The 22,379-nt window shown below is 44.3% G+C and overlaps 1 protein-coding gene across 1 annotated transcript; it reads right to left on the reverse strand.

The window, feature by feature from the left end:
• Nucleotides 1–7,914: 7,914 nt before the first annotated feature.
• Nucleotides 7,915–8,916, reverse strand: LOC306733552 (trace amine-associated receptor 1-like; the record flags this gene model as incomplete). Its single annotated transcript, XM_079214818.1, has 1 exon — nucleotides 7,915–8,916. The coding sequence occupies one exon, from the start codon at nucleotides 8,914–8,916 to the stop codon at nucleotides 7,915–7,917; it is 1,002 nt and encodes a 333-aa protein (XP_079070944.1).
• Nucleotides 8,917–22,379: the final 13,463 nt, after the last annotated feature.

The following is a 22,379-nucleotide window of genomic DNA, read 5'->3' on the forward strand; positions in this document are numbered from 1 at the left end:
TCAGTTCAGGATACATAGCCGCATGAGTAGCGGAATAGCACTTCAGATATCACCCGGCCAGTGGTGTCTGCTGCTAACACGTGACTTAAGCGGGAGATGAATGTCATGTCAAAGACTGTTGTTATGCAGAAAGTATCTCGAAAGACTGACTCCCATAGAGCCTATTGCCATAACGTATCAGTTGAAGACTCAAGTACTCTGGGAAATCTGTAATGTCGGGTCGACATTCATTTTGGAGGGGAGAGTGTGTGGCCCACATTAACATTGCACCTGTAATAAGAACTGTACATGGACCCCCCCATATTCTCATTTGTTTATTATTTGTATTGATTGTTAATTATTTTGTTTGTTCACCTGGCATCTGTTTGTTTATCTGTTTATCGGAGGTTTAAATGATGTGAGGTTAATGTTGGTTACATGGATTTAAGTTCAGGCAGAGACTTGGGTCAGCTCAGGGGTCCTTTGGGGAAAAGCGAGGGAAAAAGCTGCGCTCACGCTATTCAGATTGGTCTAGAATAGCATGAAGTACTAGTGTGGAGCTGATCAGTGTGTTTCTCTACTTTTCAGGTGGGTGAAAGTGATTAAATAGTATAAAAGTAGCGAGTAACTGTTTGGAAGGCAAATATGAATGTATGTCTGTTTGAAGTTGAATGTCATGACGTGTCCGGAATATAATGAATCACTTAGCTTAGCTAGCTAGTAACCGTAGTAACCATCTGTAGCCTGTGAGTGACAGTTGCGTGAATGTGTAGAATGTCGCCAGTGTGAATGAAGTTGTTAGTGATAATATAAGTTGATATGTGTATATAGGTATAAGAAACTGTTTGATTCAGGTTGGTCTAGAATAGCATGAAGTACGTAATGTGGAGCTGATCAGTGTGTTTCTGTACTTTTCAGTGTGTTTGTGTACTGTTGCTCCTGTTAGTAAAGAAATTCTTAAAAAACCATGCACGCCTGGATCTCCTGTGTCCAAGTGCGCAACAAATATTGGCACAACTACATAGAATAAATTATACATTTTGAGTCCCTTTTGTTAATGTAAGTAACTAACCAATTAAGGCTTGTTTCTATTGCTTCATCCAATTTAAGCTGTTTGCCAATTTGTGTGCTCGCAGGGTAAGCTTGATGCACTTAGTCAGAGTGTCCTGTAACAAGGTTCTACACTTCACAATCAGCACTTTGTTGGTTGACATTTCAAGAGAAAAGGGAAATGCTTTGTTTTACTGGAGGATGCCAGAGGGAATTTACCCGTGTTCTGAGGGCTTTATCTCCCCATCCTGCATAAGTTTCCCTGATTTGGTACCTTGTTTATCTGACAGATGTTGTGGTGCTAGGTTATCAGCATTGAAAGCATGGCATTGGGCTTCTCTTTGACTTGGGACATCAGCAGGTAAGGTTTGCCACATATGGCCCATATTTTTGTTTGAATGTCAGCATATGTAATAAAGTCAAAGGTTCCTGTGGTGAAGCCGTACCGGAGTGGCTTAGAAAGTGGTAGGAGGCAGACATGAGACGCTTTGTTGAGAAACCAATAGGTCTTTAGTTATATAAATTGCAATTCTACCCATGATAAATTGCTCTGCTACCCATGATCCAAACTTTATATACAAACAATGTAAATAAACAAATCAAATAAACAGTTCACACTCTGCTGCAAAACGCCCCAGTGAATGCTGGAGGTCATAGTCCGAGGAGGCAAACAGGACCACATCATCTGCGAACAGCAGAGAGGCGATCCCGAGACTCCCGAACTGGATCCTCTCCGCCCCCTGGCTGCGCCTAGATATCCTGTCCATGAAGGTCACGAACAGGACCGGTGATAAAGGGCAGCCCTGGTGTAGCTCAACACCCACCGGTAACGTGTCTTATTACTGAGGATACGAACACAGCCCCTACTGCAGGCATACAGAGACGGGATGGCCCATGCCAACGGGTACAGTACCCCATACTCGCAGCACCCCCCACAAAACCCCCCGAGGTACCCAGTCGACGGGCATCAGCACGGCCATGGCAGGAGGTAGGAGACAGGATTGGCTACAGACAGCCATGATCCATGGAAACTTGAGGCGAGGAAGCACAGAGGCTCCCGGAAAAAAATGTAGAGTTAGTAATGTGCATTGAAGAGACAATAATTTATCCAGAAGAAGAGGAGAAAGGTGTGAAAGACGAAAAGAAGTGGAGAAGAGGAGCTCAGTGTATCCTAAGATGTTCCCCAGCAGTCTAGGCCTATAGCAGTATATCTAAGGGCTGGACCAGGGCAAACCTGAGCCAGCCCTAACTATAAGCCTGAAACAGCCCTAACTATAAGCCTGAAACAGCCCTAACTATAAGCCTGAAACAGCCCTAACTATAAGCCTGAAACAGCCCTAACTATAAGCCTGAAACAGCCCTAACTATAAGCCTGAAACAGCCCTAACTATAAGCCTGAAACAGCCCTAACTATAAGCCTGAAACAGCCCTAACTATAAGCCTGAAACAGCCCTAACTATAAGCCTGAAACAGCCCTAACTATAAGCCTGAAACAGCCCTAACTCCCCAGTTGCATTTGCTCCTTGAACTCGACTACTTGGCGTTTTCTCAGTTGACAGCAGACGATACAGCGGCTTGGCTATGCGGGAAAAGTTTGGTATGTATGGCCGGTAGTAGGACAGGAATCCTAACATTTTCCTCAAGTCGCCGACAGTCTCAGGTTTGCGGTCTTTTAGTGCCTGTACTGGTGCTATTTCTGTTGGATCCATGCAATAGCCATCTTTTGACACAATCTTCCCTAGGAATCTCACTTTGTCTTTAAACACTTCACACTTTATAGCTGTCAGCTTTACTCCATGTGCTTGATAACGACGCAGCACTTCTCTCAAGTTTTGAAGATGTTCTTCAAAGGATTTACTGTGGACTAGATTGTCATCCAAATATGGCTGTGATGTTTCATCTCTGAGACCAGTAAGGCATTCCTCCATACTGCACTGGAATTCTGCTGGAGCTGAGGACAAGCCAAAGGGGATCCTTACTCCTCCATATAAGCCCCAAGGTGTAATAAAAGCGGTAAGCGGTCGGCTACTCTCCTCCATGAAACCCTGATGGTAAGCCTTGCCCTGGTCCAACACAGAGAACCCACTCAGGCTGTTTAGCATGTCTTGCACTCTGGGAATGGGGTGCCGATCAGGAATGGACTTTTGATTCAGCTCGCTGTAATCCACACACAAACGCAAACTTCCATCTTTCTTACGCACACAGACTATTGGTGAGGAGTATGGGGACCGGGATTTCTTTATCCATCCTCGATTCAGTAGATCCTCCAGATACTCTTTCACCTCCTTGTGAAGCGGTTTAGGTACAGAGATGTAGGTGTGTCTTACCGGAGTTTTGTCACTCAGTCTGATTTTCAACTGCAGAGATGGGATACATCCTACATCATTGTCGTCTTTTGAAAATGCGACACATTCTTCTCATAGCATTTGTCTCACTTTTTCCTGCTGGTCTGCAGTCAGGTGATCTACTGACACTGGAGGGTTCTGCCATGTTTTCATGACACGCTGTTCTGACGGTGGGATCACTAGCATTCGCTGGTCTTACATCCACTGGATAGATAGCTTTGACTTGTTGCAGTTGTCCCAGCACTGTGCGAGGGGTGAGAGTGATGTCATGGTTGCTTCCATTAGTGACAGGGATAGCCACTCTTGACCAATTTCCTTTCTGCAGGCAGATGACAGTGTCAGTAATGTTCAACCCCTCTGGCCACTTTGGAATCTCCTCAGGTTCAAAAAGAACTTCCTGTTTTGTGGCGAGGGGACCTGTCCTAATACTACACTTCACTTCTCTGGTCTGTCCTGCTGGAATCACTGTCTTTAGCCTATCAACTTTCACTACTCCTTCCCTGTCATTCTGGTCATGGCTCTGCACCAGATGGATCAACACATCTGCTTTTTTACAGTCAATGGAGAAAGCTTCTTTTACCACAGCAGGTGTAATTTCTGGATGCTGCTCCATTCCACTCATTACCAGATACTCGATTACATTATAGCCAATAATCGGTGGTTCTGCTACGCCTGGCTCGTTAGAAACAAGCACTGGCACGAGGACCTCTGGTTGAGGACCCTTGCTTGATGCCAACTTGAACTTCAGCTCAACCCAGCCAGCAAAAGGGATGGGTGTTTGATTTGCTGCTTGGCCGACAAGAGTCTCATCCTCACCCAGGAGTTCATTCATGCTCCGTAGCCGGATATGTGGGAGACAGCCTTTCCTCCATTTCTCGTTGATGATTGTGACTTGTGAACCCGTGTCCCACAGTCCTTGTGTTGCTACTCCCTCAAAGAAACAGTCCACCATGCATTTTTTTCCGATAAGGGCTTTCAGCTTGGCTTGGCGACGTAATGAGAGATGGCTGGCATAAGTAGCACCAACTGTCTGTTCAGTCTTTCCACCTTTCTCCAGGTCCGCCTCCAGCTGCCTGATACGGTCACATAGCAGCTCGTGCACCTTTTCATCTGGGTCCGCTTGGCTTGGAGTTAATGCTTTTGGGGGTGTGACTGTTTGGATTGTCACATTCAAGCGGTCAGATTTTCTTTCTGCTCTACAGCCTCTGGAGAGGTGCCCTGTCTGACCACACTTAAAGCAGTGTTCACACTGATCACCTGTTCCCTGCTCCTGACACGCTCTACATCCTCTCCTAGTACTAACTCTTACTTGGCGTCTGGGCCCTTGGGGGATAATTAGGCTTTTCTTTATTTCTGCCATTTCTTCTCTCAGCAATCTGACTGTTTCATAAAGTTCTGAGTTTCTTGAACTGGTGACAGCCTGTGTTTTATAACTCTTTGGCTTCACGACTTCTGCGGACTGCTCTTGAACCCCAACTCTGGCGTTGACTGCACCCTGATGCTGCGAACTGTTCTGCATCTCTGTCTGTAGTTCATTCACTTTTGGTGATTTATTGCTAATGTTCCTCCTTTGTTTAGACTGTCTCTCTGATTCTACACTAGCTGCTTCATTCATCCTGTCGATGAGTATTTCGTCTGTCACGTTCTGTTCATCAAGATAAGGCTTAAGCTGAAACTTAATGTGGTCGCTTAACAACCCAGTACTAACTGACCTCAAGATTTTCTTCTGGATTAGCTCAGGACTGTATTGTTCATCTGACTCTCCCTCTCTTGAAGCAAGTAAAAGCCTTTCTTTCAACTCAATGGCTCTAAAGAGGAAGTTTAGAGGGGACTCACAACTCTCTTGTGTTATATTCACTAGCCTGTGATATAGGTCAGTATAGCTGTCCTCTTTAAAATGTCCCTAGAATTGATTTCAACTGTAGCAGGGTAAGGTCACTTTTAATCTCAAGCATATCTCGAATACTCAAACCTGGATTGATTGACTTGATCACAGCCTCCATGACTTCAGCTTCACTGTAGCTTCACTGTAGCTTCACTCTGCTCAGGCCTCTCTCAAGCTGGTGTTTCAGGTTTGTGTATGAGAGTCTATCTTTCTGTCCCTTCTCCCCGATCTGGCCACAGATTTTGAATTCTCTCCTAATGGTCACTTCCGGGGGCCTATTCACAGGTGTAAATAACACATTTGGTGAAGCTGGACCTGGTCTTGAAGGTGTCTTGTTCACTCTGTCATTCAGCCTCTTAACTTCCTTAACGTAGATCTTGACTGGTTAGCTGGAGCTGTGAGTATCTTTCAGCCAAACTCACTTCATCAGTTGCTTTCTGACTGTCTTGCTCTGTACTTTCCTCATTTTCAGTATTGTTATGCATGTGCTCAACTGTTGTCAACATTGTCCATAGGAAATGCATTGCACTTTCCTCATCTTCATCATTAATGACATTGTCCATAGATCCGGTTATTAATCTGATTAACGCTCGTCTTGTTATGACATTTCCACGTGGGATTTTAGCTCCATGACACACCTCTTTGAGCTGATTGAGCTGCAGCTTCCACAGTGTCTGAGACACGGTCTCTGCCAACTCTTCAAGCTCCATGGTCTCTGACGAAGCCGCGCCCCCACAGCTGCGCGCGGACATTTCTCGAGCTGCGCGCGAACGTCTCCTCTGCTCGCAGACGCCTCCGTATCTCACGAACGTCCCTGTAGCTGCGCGCGCGTCTCCTCAGCTGGTAGACGTCTCTGTAGCTGCGCGCGCGTCTCCTCAGCTGGTAGACGTCTCTGTAGCTGCGCGCGCGTCTCCTCAGCTGGTAGACGTCTCTGTAGCTGCGCGCGCGTCTCCTCAGCTGGTAGACGTCTCTGTAGCTGCGCGCGCGTCTCCTCAGCTGGTAGACGTCGCTGTCAAATCCCGCTTCTTGTCACAATGAACCCGACGTTAATCATCCCAGCGGTGCCTCCAATATTTGTTGCGCACTTGGACACAGGAGATCCAGGCGTGCATGGTTCTTTAAGAATTTCTTTACTAACAGGAGCAACAGTACACAAACACACTGAAAAGTACAGAAACACACTGATCAGCTCCACACTACATACTATTCTAGACCAACCTGAATACAGTTTATTATACCTATATACACATATCAACTTATATTATCACTAACAACTTCATTCACACTGGCGACATTCTACACTTCACGCAACTGTCACTCACAGGCTACAGATGGTTACTACGGTTACTAGCTAGCTAAGCTAAGTGATTCATTATATTCCGGACACGTCATGACATTCAACTTCAAACAGACATATATTCATATTTGTCTTCCAAACAGTTACTCGCTACTTTTATACTATTTAATCACTTTCACCCACCTGAAAAGTACAGAAACACACTGATCAGCTCCACACTACGTACTTCATGCTATTCTAGACCAATCTGAATAGCGCGTTTCCCTCGCTTTTCCCCAAAGGACCCCTGAGCTGACCCAAGTCTCTGCCTGAACTTAAATCCATGTAACCAACATTAACCTCACATCATTCAAACCTCCGAAAAACAGATAAACAAACAGATGCCAGGTGAACAAACAACATAATTAACAATCAATAAAAATAATAAACAAATGAGAATATGGGGGGGGTCCATGTCCAGTTCTCATTACAGGTGCAATGTTAATATGGGCCCCACATAGTATATCATACACATATACATACATATATATCCATATATATATTAAATATACAATAAAGTAGAATGTGACTGAAAAACTACAGTTAGAATCAATCAAGATCTGAAATGTGCCTTTGGACAGCTATAGTGGTGCCATAAAGTCAAAGTTAAGCCTATTTGCAGACTAGTCCATGTAAAAGGTGCACTTCAATAAAGTGCACTGTTGAGCAACAACCTATTCTGTGAGCAAGTAAAATTGTGTGAGTTCAGAGCAAACTATAACTATACAATTATAGGTTTGAAGCATCTGTATTAAAGTTGTATAGATGAATAGATAGAGCTTTATAGAGCCCGTGGGCCCCACTTAGGTGTGACCCCAGCCAATAAGCAGGGTGCTGTTCTCATTTTGGAGTTGTAAAACACAACAGTTTTGTTACGGCCCTCGGCATCTGATACCGAGGCACAATGCCCCCTTTATTGTTTGCATGACCACTGGCTCGTTAAGCCGTGGAGAAAGGGCACGCTTTGAATGCTGTATGTATACAAACTGACAACACTACATGGTTTGCCTAGCTAAAACTTGTAATTGAATTGCATTTACAGTATTCCTCATCAAGTGCAAGACCAGTGCTGGACTATCACAGTCGAGGTATAGGAATAGTCCGGTTATTTTTGCTATAATTAATCCAGTTTATTTTTTTGTTTTGTGTTAGTTACTATTGTTTCACATTATTTCTTGGAACATTTATTTTAAACAACCCACTTCTAAAATAATTGTTATTTTGCATTAATCGACAATTCTGAGGAAAAGTAGTGTGACAATTTGTGATAATCATCTTGATTGCAAAAACCACAACATAAGCCATTTCAGGAATTCAAGTCAAGACAGTTTTGAGTTAGTAAAGTCACCTTGAAATATTTTTCCAGAAATGATCATTCTAAAAGCCGATCTGAACCAGCTGTAAAAGAAAGCATAAATAAATGGATTGAGCATTGAATTTGACAGTGTAAGCCAGTTGAGAGTTTCAATCACAGGAACTGGTACTGAATTATTAGTAAAAGGCAGGAAGGTGACACAAAGAAAGAAAGGAGTCCAACATAATAGAAAAACTCCTAAAACAGTAGCCAGAGTTTTGGTGGCCTTTCTCTCCATCTTACTGACAGTGGCCCCAGACGTTGTTCTCTGACAGGTTGTATTCCGAATGCTGCGTGCCTGTCTCTGTGCCACAAGGAAAATCTTTACATAGATACAGAGCATTATTAACACTGGAAGATAAAATGTCAATATTGGTCCAATAGTGTTTTCTAGGAGAACATCAATTAAACATTTTTCCTCACATTTTTCATTCTTTAAACCAGCGATTATGATGCCAACTCCGATTATAACAGAAACCCCCCAGCTCACCAGGATCATGATCACAATGACACGATAGCTTATTATAGTTCGATAAGTCAGAGGATGACATATTGCATAATATCTGTCAATAGAAATACAACATAGGTTCAGAATAGAAGCTGAGCTCAGTGATATATCAACACTGCTTCGTACTTTGCAGAAGACACTCTCATAATACAAACACGAGCTCAGTGAGAAAGCCATGCTGAAAGGAAAGACAATGATACCAACAAGCAAGTCAGCTACAGCCAGAGAGAGAATGAGGTAGTTAGTAGGAGTGTGGAGCTGTTGGAAATAAAAGACAGAGATTATAACGAGAAGGTTTCCACATATTGTTATAACAGACAATAACATGAGGAAAATATATAATGATACACAAATAATGGAAGGGTTCTTTGTCAGTATGTAATGTAAATTATCTAGTTCGTAGCAGGGATGTATGGCAGTCACAACGTTGGTCCAGTTGAAAGTGACTTCTGGTTCCATGTTTTAGTGTTCCTACAATTAAGGAAAATTCGTATAATCAATAAGCATTCATTTTATGTAGACCGATGGTATCTAGGCAATTGGCCCAATCTAATACCATCTTTTTAACAATTCATTACATTTATGTCTCTGCATTTATTTGTTATATTTTGCAAAAATCAATGTTTAAAAGTGAAGCCTGACACATACAATGCATAACAGAATGTATACAAAAGATATATACAGTGTGTATATTGATCAGTCAACACAACAACCATTCTGAAGAGTTTTACATCATACCTGTTGTTCACCTCACGATAACAACAATAGTGCTAATGTGCAGAACCTTCATACTTATGAACATCTATCTGATCCCCATCATTGTTGTTGTCCAATCAGGAATGATACTGCCTCCTGTTTGCATGACAGCAAAGATACAATGGAAGGACATAGTTGACTAATGATGTGTCAACTTATTTTTTTTTTTGTAATGCCACAACACAATTTCACATGTTTTTTATCCTTCAATTCTCAAGCAGACAGTTACATTGTTGACAGATTGAGTGGTAAACTGTCCGATTGGAGTAGTTTTCATTAGCTTGAGTTGGAAAATACAGTGCAGTGCGTGATAGATACAATAAACAAGTAAATTAAACAATCCTGCATTTTATTGTCATTAAACATAACTATGAGTTCCTTAATCGCCTGGTAACTGACAATACCTCTCTAGCAGTCCAGGGCCCTATTTCTCGTATGTGGTTCAACAAAGTCGAGCAAATGTCCTATTATCCATCTTAAATTAGCGAGATGATTGACGTCAGGGAACGACAGATCCGTTGTGAAACAGTCTCGTTAATTCTAGCCAGACGTCAGTCATCTGTATAAATGCGCGTGCCTGTTCCTCTTCAGAAGGGATCATAATGGAGCACTGACACCACAATGTTCTAACAGTACAATGGCAAATAAACTCAGAGGAACCTCATTTTTCAGGAGATGATCATGAACGCATATGAGGAATTCAAGACCTTAATCATTCACAGCAAACGCGTTGCGAATATTCGCAACGTTTTTGCAACGTTGTTGGTGTGAACGCAGCTTAACACCACCCCTGCTGCCAGACATAAGCATTGCAAATATATCAGACAAGTTAAATGCGTCAGTGTTGGGAAAATGAATCGGCAAATTTTAAGTGCTTCATCACCCAAATCAATCAGATTATATTTATTTAAATGTGCCTACTGGCAGTAGTATACCAATTAATATATACTTATGAGGATATATGTACTATATGCGCGTATGTATCATGTACTATATATGTGTATATACATGTATGTGTAGATTACCATATAACTAAGAGTTTGAATATGTGTATGGGCGGATCATTATGTATGTATTATTCACAATCAGAAATTCAATCAATTGAAGCAGTGAAAAGAAATTGATTGTGATTCTCTGTATTCTCATCACGATCACCTTAATCATGTTCTACAATAATCAGAATCAGAATCCGTCTATTTGCCAGGAATGTTTACACAAACAAGGATTTTTTCTAGGCGGAAGGTGCATACACTAGACATGAGACGTTAGACGAGACAAACAACAATCAACAATCAACGACAACAACAGCGCAATGGGTATTAAATTAAGTATAAGATAAAGTGCTCAAACAAACAGATAATGTTAATGGAAGTGTATGTTAAAGTGACATGTGTGTTTAAGTTAAAGTGTATGTTAAGTGACATGAGTGTTTAAATATGAAGTGTGCACGGGAGTGACCGGTAAGAAGAAAAAAAAATAGTCCTGAGGGTGACAGGATCAGTCAGTGGAGGACCCGGGCTCTGTTTATGAGCCTGACTGCCGACGGGAAAAAACTGTTAGTGTGGCGTGAGGTCTTGGTCCTGATGGAGCGTGAGGTCTTGGTCCTGATGGACTGTGAGGTCTTGGTCCTGATGGACTGTGAGGTCTTGGTCCTGATGGACCTCAGCCTCCTGCCAGAAGGAAGGGACTCAAACAGGTTGTGTCCAGGGTGAGAGGGGTCAGCTACGATCTATCTTTCTAGCTCGCTTCAGAGTTCTGGAAGCGAACAAGTCCTGGAGGGACGGCAGATGCAGCCAATCACCTCTCAGCAGAGCGGATGATGCGCTGCAGCCTGCCCTTGGTAGTGGCGGCGGTGTGTCAGACGGTGATGGAGGAGCAGAGGATGGACTCAACGATGGCAGTGTAGAATTGCACCATCATTTTCTTTGGCAGGTTGAATTTCTTCAGCTGCCTCAGGAAGAACATCCTCTGCTGGGCCTTCTAGGTGATGGAGCTGGTGTTCAGCTCCCACTTGAGGTCCTGAATTAGGTTGGAGCCCAGAAAGCGGAAGGACTCCACAGCGTCGACGGGGGAGTCACACAGGGTGAGAGGGGCGGGTGGGACTGCATTCTCTCTGAAGTCCACAACCATCTCCACTGTCTTCAGGGCGTTGAGCTCCAGGTTGTTTTGGCTGCACGAGGTCACCAGGTGGTCAGTCTCCCACCTGTAGGCGGACTCGTCCCCACCAGAGATGAGTCCAATGAGGATGGTGTCATCCACGAACTTCAGGAGCTTGGTGACCGGAGGTGCAGCTGTTGGTGTACAGGGAGAAGAGCAGCGGGGAAAGAACGCAGCCTTGGGGGGAACCGGTGCTGATGGTCCGAGAGCCTGAGACGTGTTTCCCCAGCTTCACGTGCTGCTTCCTGTCAGTCAGGAAGTCTGTGATCCACCTGCAGGTGGAGTCGGGTACGTGCAGCTGGGAGAGCTTGTCTGCAGCAGGGATGGGATGATGGTATTAAAGGCAAAGCTGAAGTCCACAAACAGGATCCTGGGGAGTCCAGATACTGGAGGATGTAGTGGAGGGCCATGTTGACAGCAATGTTTACAAACCTGTTGGTCCTGTAGGTGAACTGCAGAGGGTCCAGGACTGGGTCAGTGAGGTAGGACAGGAACAGGCGCTCAAAAGACTTCATGACCATAGAGGTGGAGAGGCGTGAGCCCCTGATGGTTTGTGGCTGGCTGATCGGCCTGTGGGGGATGGCGTCAGGACTGCTCCATTGTCTATCAAAGCGACAGAAGAACTCGTTCAGCTCTTCTGCTCGGCGGAGATCATTCATGTCATGGGTTGTTTTTGGCTTGTAGTTGGTGATCTGCCTGAGCCCTCTCCAGACAGAAGCAGAGTCACTTGTTGGGAGCTGTTGTTGCAGTTTCTCAGAGTGCAGTCGTTTACCGTCTCTCGCCGCCTTGCTGAACCTGTATTTTGACTCTGTGTACTGTAAGTCCTTGTCCCCACTGCTAAATGCCTGGTCCTTGTGCAGTCTTAGCTTTCTGAGTTCCGCTGTGAACCAGGGTTTGTTGTTGTTATAACTCACCCTGGAGCTGGTTGGAACACAGCTGTCCTCACAGAAGCTGATGTAGGAAGTTACAGCTGCTGTGAACTCATCCAGACTGTTAGTAGCAGTCCTGAAGACATCCCAGTCTGTACAGTCCAGGCACGCCCGAAGATCCTCCAGAGCCTCACTGGTCCACTTCTTGAATTTCCTCACCACTGGTTTGCAGAGCTTTAGTTTCTGCCTGTATGAGGGAATCAAGTGAACCATGGCGTGGTCAGAGTTTCCCAGAGCAGCACGAGGAACGGCGTGATAAGTGAGCGTCCGCTGTGCATCCTGGGCGTTGGCCTGCGGCGCCATGTAAACACCGACCAGGATGAAGGAAGCAAACTCACGTGGGGAGTAGAAGGGTTTGCAGTGGATGATCAGGGATTCCAGGTCCGGCAAACAGTGCTGTAGAATCACTGTTACGTCGTTACACCAGCCGTTGTTGGAGTAGAAACAGATTCCTCCACCCTTCGTCTTGCCGGAGATCTCCGTGTCGCGGTTCGCTCTGAACAGCTAGAAGCCAGCCAGCTGGAACGTGAAGTCCGGTATCGATCCACAGAGCCAGGTCTCCGTGAAGCACAAAACGAAGGAAGAAGAAAAGTCTCTGTCTCTCCCGACAAGAAGCTGGAGTTCCTCCAGTTTGTTGCACAGTGAGCGGACGTTGGAGAGAAATATTCCCGGCAGCGCTGTACGAGATCCTCATTTACGGAGCCAGCACGTTTCCCTCTCCGACGCCATTTCACTGCGTGAGTTAAGGTGAGCGCACCTTTCACGAGAATGTCCAGTAATTCCACAGAAGTTAAAAAAGTTGGAAATAAGTCCGCTGGAGTTGTTCCCTTGATGTTCAAGAGCTCATCTCCGGTGAAAGAGCTCCTGGAATCGCAGCAGAAAACAGCAATTAAAACAAAAACAATAAAAAACAATGAGCATCAACACACCTAGGCTGCCATGTGCAGCGCCATCTTGTGTTCTAATAATAATATAACGATATGTATGGTGTACTAATAATACTGTCATAGAATTATGAATGCTTTCAACACATCCATAAGTTTCTTAAGCGCTAAATAAACGTTACGAACAGCAAGGCAAGCAGCGGCTGAGTCTGTAAGACGTGCGATGACAATGGGCGTGTAGTGATCAATGTCCGCGGCTCGAGAAGCTCTCATAAATAAGTGATTCCTTGTCGGCAGAATCGATAGCGCTCGTACAGGAAGTCATCATGATGTGAGGTCGTACAGGAAGTCATGATGATGTGAGCTCGTACAGGAAGTCATGATGATGTGAGCTCGTACAGGAAGTCATGATGATGTGAGCTCGTACAGGAAGTCATCATGATGTGAGAACGGATCTTGGCGATCTAGAAGAACTCTCTCCCTATAAAACTAATATAACTAATATCGCTCCTTCATCAACAAGGAAGGGATCTGCCTTTTTAGTCCGGTAGGAGTGGCCAGCTCATCCAGTGAATTTCAGTTAGCCTGCGCTGGAGCAGGTTTACATTTTTGGCTGTGTTGCTATGGTGAATTTTCTAAACTTGCTTCGAGGAACCAAAAAGCCTGACCGACGTCATCTTATCCTGAAAATTAGCCCGCTAATTCAGTAAACCAGGTACGAAGAATAGGCCCCAGCAGAACATGAGACTCAGATCAGCCATCGCAGACATTTCCGATGTATGACACGCAACCCGTGCAACAGCTTTTAGGTAAACTTATCGAAAAGGGATCGTAAATTCTACTTGGCAACAACAGTTGAACTGCTGCACTATAAGGCGCATATTGATACGGCTGATGATGTCATTGTATTGTCTGACACGCTGTTCGACCAACTTGAAACATTATCTCAACAGTTAGGACAAACCCTCCATTTGCATTGTTGGACACTGGACGTCTATACCTTGTCCACATGGAGGCACCAAGCTGAAATTGTTAGCCCTAATACACTGGACGATCAGACAAATTAAGCTTGTCCATCTAGTCTGCGAAGTCAAACAGAAGCCCACTGCTATGGTTTCAATGCTGATGAACAAGCACCACAACCTCTGCCTGAAGACAAGGTGCTCAATCAGGGAAACTCAATCAGGATAGGAAGAAAAAGCCATGAGAACATGAAGACCTCCCTTTGGCCTCCTCCAGGAAAACAAAGAATTCCCCTGTTGTTTTGAAAAACCTCAACCAACAAGGTCTAATACTGCCTTCTTAATACTGCCCCCTTTTGAAGGCTGGATACTTTTGAAAGGGCACTCTGTCTCAGGAAGCAGTCCTTGTCCCGCGAGCAAACACATATGTAATCTCCTTGAACCTGGTTGAAGCTCTACTGTGCAACTATTCTGAATTACAATTGGTTGATAAATCCTTTCACTTTGAGCACCAACCTACCAACCACCGTCACAAGAGTAAGAAAGGGTACAATACACCTGAAATGGAACCAGCAGTGCTACAACTCTGAATTTGTCAGGATTGTCATTGGGCTAGCTCGGGGGTTCTTAACCTTTTTGACCTCGGGGCCCAACTTTTCAAGTACTAAGTGCCCCAGGGTCCATTCAAATATTAGTACTGTATTGGTTTATTAACTAATTGATCTCACTCTTGATTTGACTTGTATTCAATAACTGTCGAAATGAGTGAGGAGTCCTTACTTTAAATCCAAGCCGGTTGTTTATTTCGTTAACTTGTAGAAACCATATGAACCTGAATACAACTGAGTATAACAGGCTAACATTTTAACTAGACGGGAGGTGCGCGCACTGAACCCGAACCCCACTGCGCATGTGCACTTCTCCGAGTACGGTGTCCCGTAGCGTGCATACAGAGCCCGAACATAATCATTCACCAGAAAGATCTACATCCCCTTTCTTTAGTTTGTGCCTTCCATAGAGAACAAATGGAGGGTTGGGCATTAACTAACAAGATAATAGCATAGCTGTTGTTTTTAACATTGCGACATTGTTATATAGAATAGAAATTAGCAACAGTTTCAAACAACCATCTTTAAATATACTTGAACGGTAATTAACCAACTTATACATTCATATTGCAAGACATTCCAACATTCATTGCACTTCAACTAGACATACAACGTCCCATAGAATACAGTGCGGATTCAGCTCTTTTTTTTTTTTTTTTAAAGTCCTCAGCTTATAATAACTCAATGTTCATTGTTCATACTTTGGGTTTGGCCTGCAAATGCGACCTGAGCGCGTCACATATAGTGAGTTACCCAGTGTTACCTCTGTAGGAGAGTGAGCTGCAGGCCTCCGCTGCTCACTGGTGGATCGCTGAGGTGTTGCCGGAGTCAGTTAAGATGTCTGCGGCGTGGAGGGGAGACTGTCCGGTACAGCTGGGTCGGCATATTGATGATCAAGGTCTGCAGGGTCGACCTGTCCTGGTGGTGGCTCAGCGACAGGAAGGATGTGACGGCGATTTCTCCTGTAGGTCCCTCCATCAGACTTGATGATGTAGGAGCGTGGTTCCTTGCACCGTCCTTTGACAGTGCCCAGACGGTCGTGTCCCTTGGTAGTCCGCATCCTGACGACTTGTCCCTCTGCGAGTGGCTGTAGTGGGCGGCTTGACGCATCATAGTATCGCTTTTGGGTGAGTCTTTTATTATGGAGTTGGGCAGTAACCTGCTTTGTGATTTTTGGGGCTGGCTATAACAGTCTGGTGCTGACAGGAAGAGCTGAGCGTGTCTGTCGTGACATCAGACATTCTGCGGGTGAGCCCAATGCTTGGTCGCGGGGAATATTTCTGATGTTCAGCAGATTTCTCCATCAATTGTTTGGCACTGCGGACCGCCCTTTCTGCCAATCCATTCGACTGTGGATAATCCTGGCTGCTGGTGACATGGATAAAGTCCCACTGTATGGCGAAATCTTTGACACTGCCTTGCATTGTCTGTGATGAGGGTGTGAGGCGCACCGTGAACCGAAAAGTGTCTTTTCAGCTTTGTGACCACAGCTGCTGAAGTTGCGTCACGGAGGAGGTCCATTTCATACCATCCTGAGTACGAGTCTACCAGCACCTGGTATTGTTGTCCGTGCCACTCGAACATATCAGTAGCCACTGTGGACCATGGCAAGACTGGAACCGGATGAAGTTGTAGAGGTTCCTTTTGCTGGTGTGGTCTGGTGCTATTGCAGACGGAGCACAACAGCAGCTCCTCCGCAATGTCATTGTTCATTGTCGGACAAAAGACTGTGCTCCTGACTCTGCGCTTGGTCGACTCTAAACCTGGGTAACCCCTGTGTATGATGTTAATGTATTTTCGGTGTAGATAACTTGGAATCACGGTTCTGTGGCCCTTAATAACTATCCCGTCCTCCACTACCAACTCGTCTCTGTGAGGGAAGAATGGACGAATGGAAGGGTGGACGCTGCGTTCTTTGCCAGGCCAACCGCGGTGGATGACTGTGCTGAGAGTCTGTAGCACTTGATCCCGTGTCGTGTGGGTCCAGAGCTCCTCCAGTCTGTTAGTCGAGATGTAGCTAACAGACATCACCTCAAACGGGTCGTCTGCAGCTGGACTTTGTGAGATGGTTTTGTTTGGAGCTCGTGATAGGGTATCGGCTAGGTACATGTGCTTACCCTTCTTGTAAACCAGTGTGATATCATAGGCTTGTAACTGTAGTAACATCCTTTGCAGTCGGGCAGGAGCAGTGTGGATGGGCTTCTTCCGGATTGTGACAAGGGGTTGGTGGTCAGTTTCAACGACCGTGGGCTTCCCATACACGTAATCCTTGAATTTGATGCATGCAAACACCACTGCCAAAAGCTCCTTTTCGATTTGAGCATATCGTGTTTCTGTGTCCGTGAGCGTGCGAGACGCGTAGGCAACTGGCCTCCCATCCTGTAGACATGCAGCACCAAGTCCGTAACATGACGCATCACAGGTCAGTGTGACTGGTTTTCTTACGTCGTAGTAGGATAGAATCGGTGAACTGGAAAAGCATGATTTGAGACGATCGAACGCCTGCTGATGCTGTGGAAACCAACACCACGCAGCGTCTTTGTGTTTGAGCTGTCTCAGAGGTGCTGCAATATCGCTGAGGTTTGGGATAAACTTCCCAAGGTAATTCACCATGCCAAGGAATCGCTGCATGGCTAGGACGTCCTGAGGGACTGGCATGTTTGTGATCGACACTTTTTTTGCGGGGTCGACGCTGCGCATTGGATAGTGAGTTCTCTTCAGGGCTGTGTCGAGGTCCTTTGGATTGATGCACAGCCTGATTACCTGTTTGTCCTTTTTGTGTGCTGCAACCATGGACGAAATCCAGTCCGTAGGTTCAGCAACTGTGGTTATGACACCTTTGTTCTGCATGCTGTTGAGCTCAGCTGTTACGTCCCCTTTCCCGTCTAGGGGATAAGGGGGGAACGAACACAGGTCAGTCCAAAGAATAAAAGGAAACAAAGTCAGAAAATAGGAGTAATGAAGAAACAATATTTATTCGACACTGGCGGTTCACAACACACAAGGAAAAGGTTCTGTCACGTGGGAGAGATTGGGGACAGCTTGTGGTCGTGCCAAACAAACAGAAATCAAGAAAACAAAACTAGGCCTAGCTCTCTACCTCTGGAAAATAAACAAACAAAATGGCTTCTCTAACTTCTCTACAAAAGAGTGGTCAAAACATATACAGAGGGAGCACCGACCATTAACCTAGTTTTTCTAGACACAAAGTACCTACGTGTCTGCACCAGTGTACAGGGTATCCCAAACTTACCTACTGCCCTCAACCTCTCACCACAAACCTTCCATCTAGCAGTGTCAGTGTGCATTCAGTAATGACCAAACAAAATCCGCCCCGAACTCTTCTAACCTCCTCCTTTTAAAATGGCCGACCGTCTCGCCGATTGGTCTTCACAGGTGGCAACAATTAGCCAATAGGAAACTGTGGGGGAAAACAAGAGGGGAGGGGAGAACACAACACTGACACGTAACATCAGCTTTGACTCATGCTTGCATTGCCACCGGGATGCGGTGTGCTGGACGAACTACCGGTTGTGCAGCTGGATCCAGTGTCATGGAGTATGTGATAGGGAGTTCTCCAAGCTCGTCACTGAACACGTCTTTGTATTGTACATGGACCTGTTTAGTGAATTCAGCATTGCTCTCGGTGCTGACCTGATGAACGTGTGGGCTCATTGCGACAATTCCGAGTCGCACACACGGGCGGAATCCCAATAGTGGCACTACGTCTCTGTCCATTATGAAAAAAGGTAGTGTGTGTTGCTGTTCATCTAAACAACAAAGCAGTGTGGCTATGCCTATAGTCTCTATTTTGCTGCCTCCATAAGCCACAAGGTTGATATCTTTACTTTGTTCCACTGGTTGCTTGCCATTCTCCAGCTGTCGGAAAGTGTCTATTGACATTACATTGCACTTTGCGCCCGTGTCAACATTTATCTCGATTGGCCGGTCGTGTATATGTAGTGTAACAAATCCTTCATCTTGTCCTTCTGTTTGAGGATTGATAGTGTCCACTATGAGACCATCCACATAGAAAGTGTCGTCACTGGCACTGTCATCGGGCTCTTGTAGCTCTAACTGGTGCACTGATCTTCCGCAGTCCCCTCTCTTTACGTAGCCTTTCTTTTCATAGCCTTATCCGTATGACATGGACTTGCAGCATTTTTTGTAATGATTACATTTTCTGCAGATATGGCATTGCTGCCCGAAGGCAGAACATTTGTCTCTCTGTGCGGCATGGCTGCCTCCACAGTTATTGCAGTTTGCAATGGATCTTGCCTCACGTTGGCCTGCTTGAGGTTTAGGTCTTGACCTGTAGTACCAACCACTGGAGTTTGGCTGAATTGCGTCAACAGTAGTAGCTGTTTGGGCCTTATTACTCTCCTCAGTCATTTCATAGATGCGGCAGATTGTAATGGCTTTATTCAGGGTTAATTCACTGTCACGTAGCAAAGCCTTTCTTATACTGTCATTTCTGATGCCACACACTATTCTGTCACAAATCAGTTTATCTGTCAGGTCTCCAAAGTGACAACTTCTAGTTTTGATCCTTACGTCAGTGATGTAGGATTCAATAGTCTCACCTTGCTTTTGATTTCTTGAATGGAATTTGTGTATCTCCGTAGTTTTGTTGTGTTGAGGGTTACATACTTCCCGAAATTTCCGTTTCAAGCACTCTGGGTTTTCTCTGGATTCAGCCGGAACGATGACGGCTCCATCTTCACCAGGCGCTCTCACCTCTGCTGCATAAACAAATAAACGCTATCGTTCGATGGCCTCCGCTACTGCGAGATTGAGAAGGATATGTGCCTTTGTCCGAGCAGTCTTGTCTGAGTGCGCCGCTGCTATGAAGATATCATACTCTTGTTCAAAAATCCGCCAATTCTCGGCGATGTTCCCGTCAAAAACGAGGGGGTCTGGTCTGCGAAATCCATCTGCCATATTTTCCGTACGTTGAGACGTTAGCTTAGTTGTCCGCTCCGCACGAAGAAAAAAATAATAATCCCAGGCGATAGATTTATCCCTCTTCTGACACCATGTCGAAATGAGTGAGGAGTCCTTACTTTAAATCCAAGCCGGTTGTTTATTTCGTTAACTTGTAGAAACCATATGAACCTGAATACAACCGAGTATAACAGGCTAACATTTTAACTAGACGGGAGGTGCACGCACTGAACCCGAACCCCACTGCGCATGTGCACTAGATCATTCACCAGAATGATCTACAATAACTAAATCAAATCTACCTACAGTTTAACAAGCACACACCTTATCAAATAAATGACAATGTGATACAATGTGATACAATGTGATCATCACAGATACATTTATTGATCATGTGTATGTAAACCTGCACAGACAACAAGTCAGTCATGGGACAAATCAAGCTAATACAAGAACTCATTTACAGGCTCAAATCAGGCGTATTAACACACAAATAACTAATTATACAATTTTTCTACAAAAACAAGGGAGACTTGAAATGTGATAAATACATAATGTGGTAATACAATAAATACACTGCACAATTATTAGGAAAGTAGTTATTTTAGGATTAATTGTATTACTGAACAACTACAGTGCTCTCGGTTAATCTAACATGTAAATAAACCTCAAACCTGAATATTTAAGACAGTAAAAGTGAGGTTTTTGCTTTCTTCAAAGGAGAATATCTGTGTGTTCACAATTATTGGGCAACTTTTATATAACAATATAACAATTCCAAATAATAATTTTCAAATTAAATAAACTGTAAATAACATTTAAATAAAGTGCAAATTCAAATATAGCCTTATGATGTGAATGATATGCTTCAGCAGTCTTCATGTTTGCAGAACCAGAAGTTGCTCTTCATATCTGACAGCTGGCTTTACAGCACATTTGGAGTTGCCAGTCAGTGACAGACCTTTTCTACATCTGTAGTACATCGTCCTTTCTCTGGAAAAATCCCACCTGCTTTCCCACAAGCGTTGGATGTTTGGTCTCTAGATACCGCTTTAGCTTTAAAGCCTTCAGTGCTGCGTTAGCTAGCGAAGGTAGCGTTAGCCCACACTCCACACACTGGGCTCAGGGCTCCGCCTCGTTACCTCCTTTTACGAAGCTCTACTTCGTGAAGTCAGGATCATACTTCACAAACATTTAGACGTTTGGGGGGAAGTTCAGCAGCACTTTAGTCTTCATGTTTTCATTTTAAATACTTCTCTATAAATTTTGCTACAGGCTAACGGCTGGCTGAGTGTCTTCTTCTGCATATTGGAACTTGTTAAATAACTGACTGACGCATTACCGCCAGCAAGTGTTGGGAAACTATATTGTAACTGAGCTTCTCGTTGATAACAGTGATATCTCTGTTGTCGGATCGTTTTTGGCGGCCCGATGGTTAAGAATCACTGGGCTAGCTGATGCTACTGTCCACCAGATTCCATCAAAGGGCTAAATCTCAGACACCTCATGGTAGTTGTCATTGGTTTCCTTGTATATGACTTTGAAGACCACTCATAAATCAATACCACTCTCATGTCTGTCGATTTAAATATGGAATCCACAGCCAGCTGCCTTTTAGCTTAGATTGGATCATGACTAAAAACAGCTGTACACATCTAGCCTGCATATTTTAAAAGTAAAATAATCTACCTAGCAGCACCTCTAAAGTGAACAAAGTATTGCTGTAATTGCCTCAAAACAACAAAAACTATCCAGAACCCCAAAATTAGCATTTACGTTATGAAATAGATAATACAATTGAAGTTATAAATACACCCGAGTATTCTATGGAAATAGAATAGATGTGCTCAATCCGTACACCTCATGGCGTTTAAGCAGAACATTAGTGTTGTTGTTTTGTTAATGTGTTTGCTTTACTTTAAATAAATCACTTTCGTTATAACTGAAACATTCTAGTCTGCTCAATTTTTTTTTACGGACCTTTTAGCCCTTAGAGAACTGCTACTGCTTCGAAGCGGTCTACAATGTTTACGCGATATTTCTGTTATTAGTTCCGCGAAAAAACAGCACAGAAATATGGTTCCGATGTTGCTGGGCGCTCCAGACTCTCCACTTCCGCGTTCTTGTTCTGTGAGATCGTACGTGATTCACACAAGAGCTCTGAGCCTGTGGCGTTTGTGTCGAGCTCCGCCTTTCACCGTGATTTGTAGATTTGTGTTTCATTCGACAATTTGTGTGAAACTAACCAATGAACACTCAGGAAATCCTTAAGGACCTACCCACCTTACACTGCAAAAGTACACTGGTTTTCAGTCAGAGACGACAGACCTACCCACCTTACACTGCAAAAAAAACTGCACTTTTCAGTCAGAAAGACGACAGCTCAGATCAGAACAGCTGTTCAGTATTGCTCTGCGCGACGTAACACACGACCATGCGCTGGTAAAGAGTACATAGTAAGGCAAGGCAAGGCTAGTTTATTGGCATAGCACATTTCAACAAGAAGGTGATTCAAAGGGCTTCATATAAAACCATTAAAAGCATCAAAACATAATGCAGAAGAAAACAAGATTTTAAAACAATTAAGAACATTCATTAAAACATTAAAAGACTGTCAAAAAGCAAAAGAAAATATAATAAAAGTTGCAGTGTCGTTCAAGAAATAAAATGCAGTAGTGAGAT

Source organism: Taurulus bubalis, assembly GCF_910589615.1.
Source record: "Taurulus bubalis genome assembly, chromosome: 3".
Classification (NCBI taxonomy): domain Eukaryota; kingdom Metazoa; phylum Chordata; class Actinopteri; order Perciformes; family Cottidae; genus Taurulus; species Taurulus bubalis.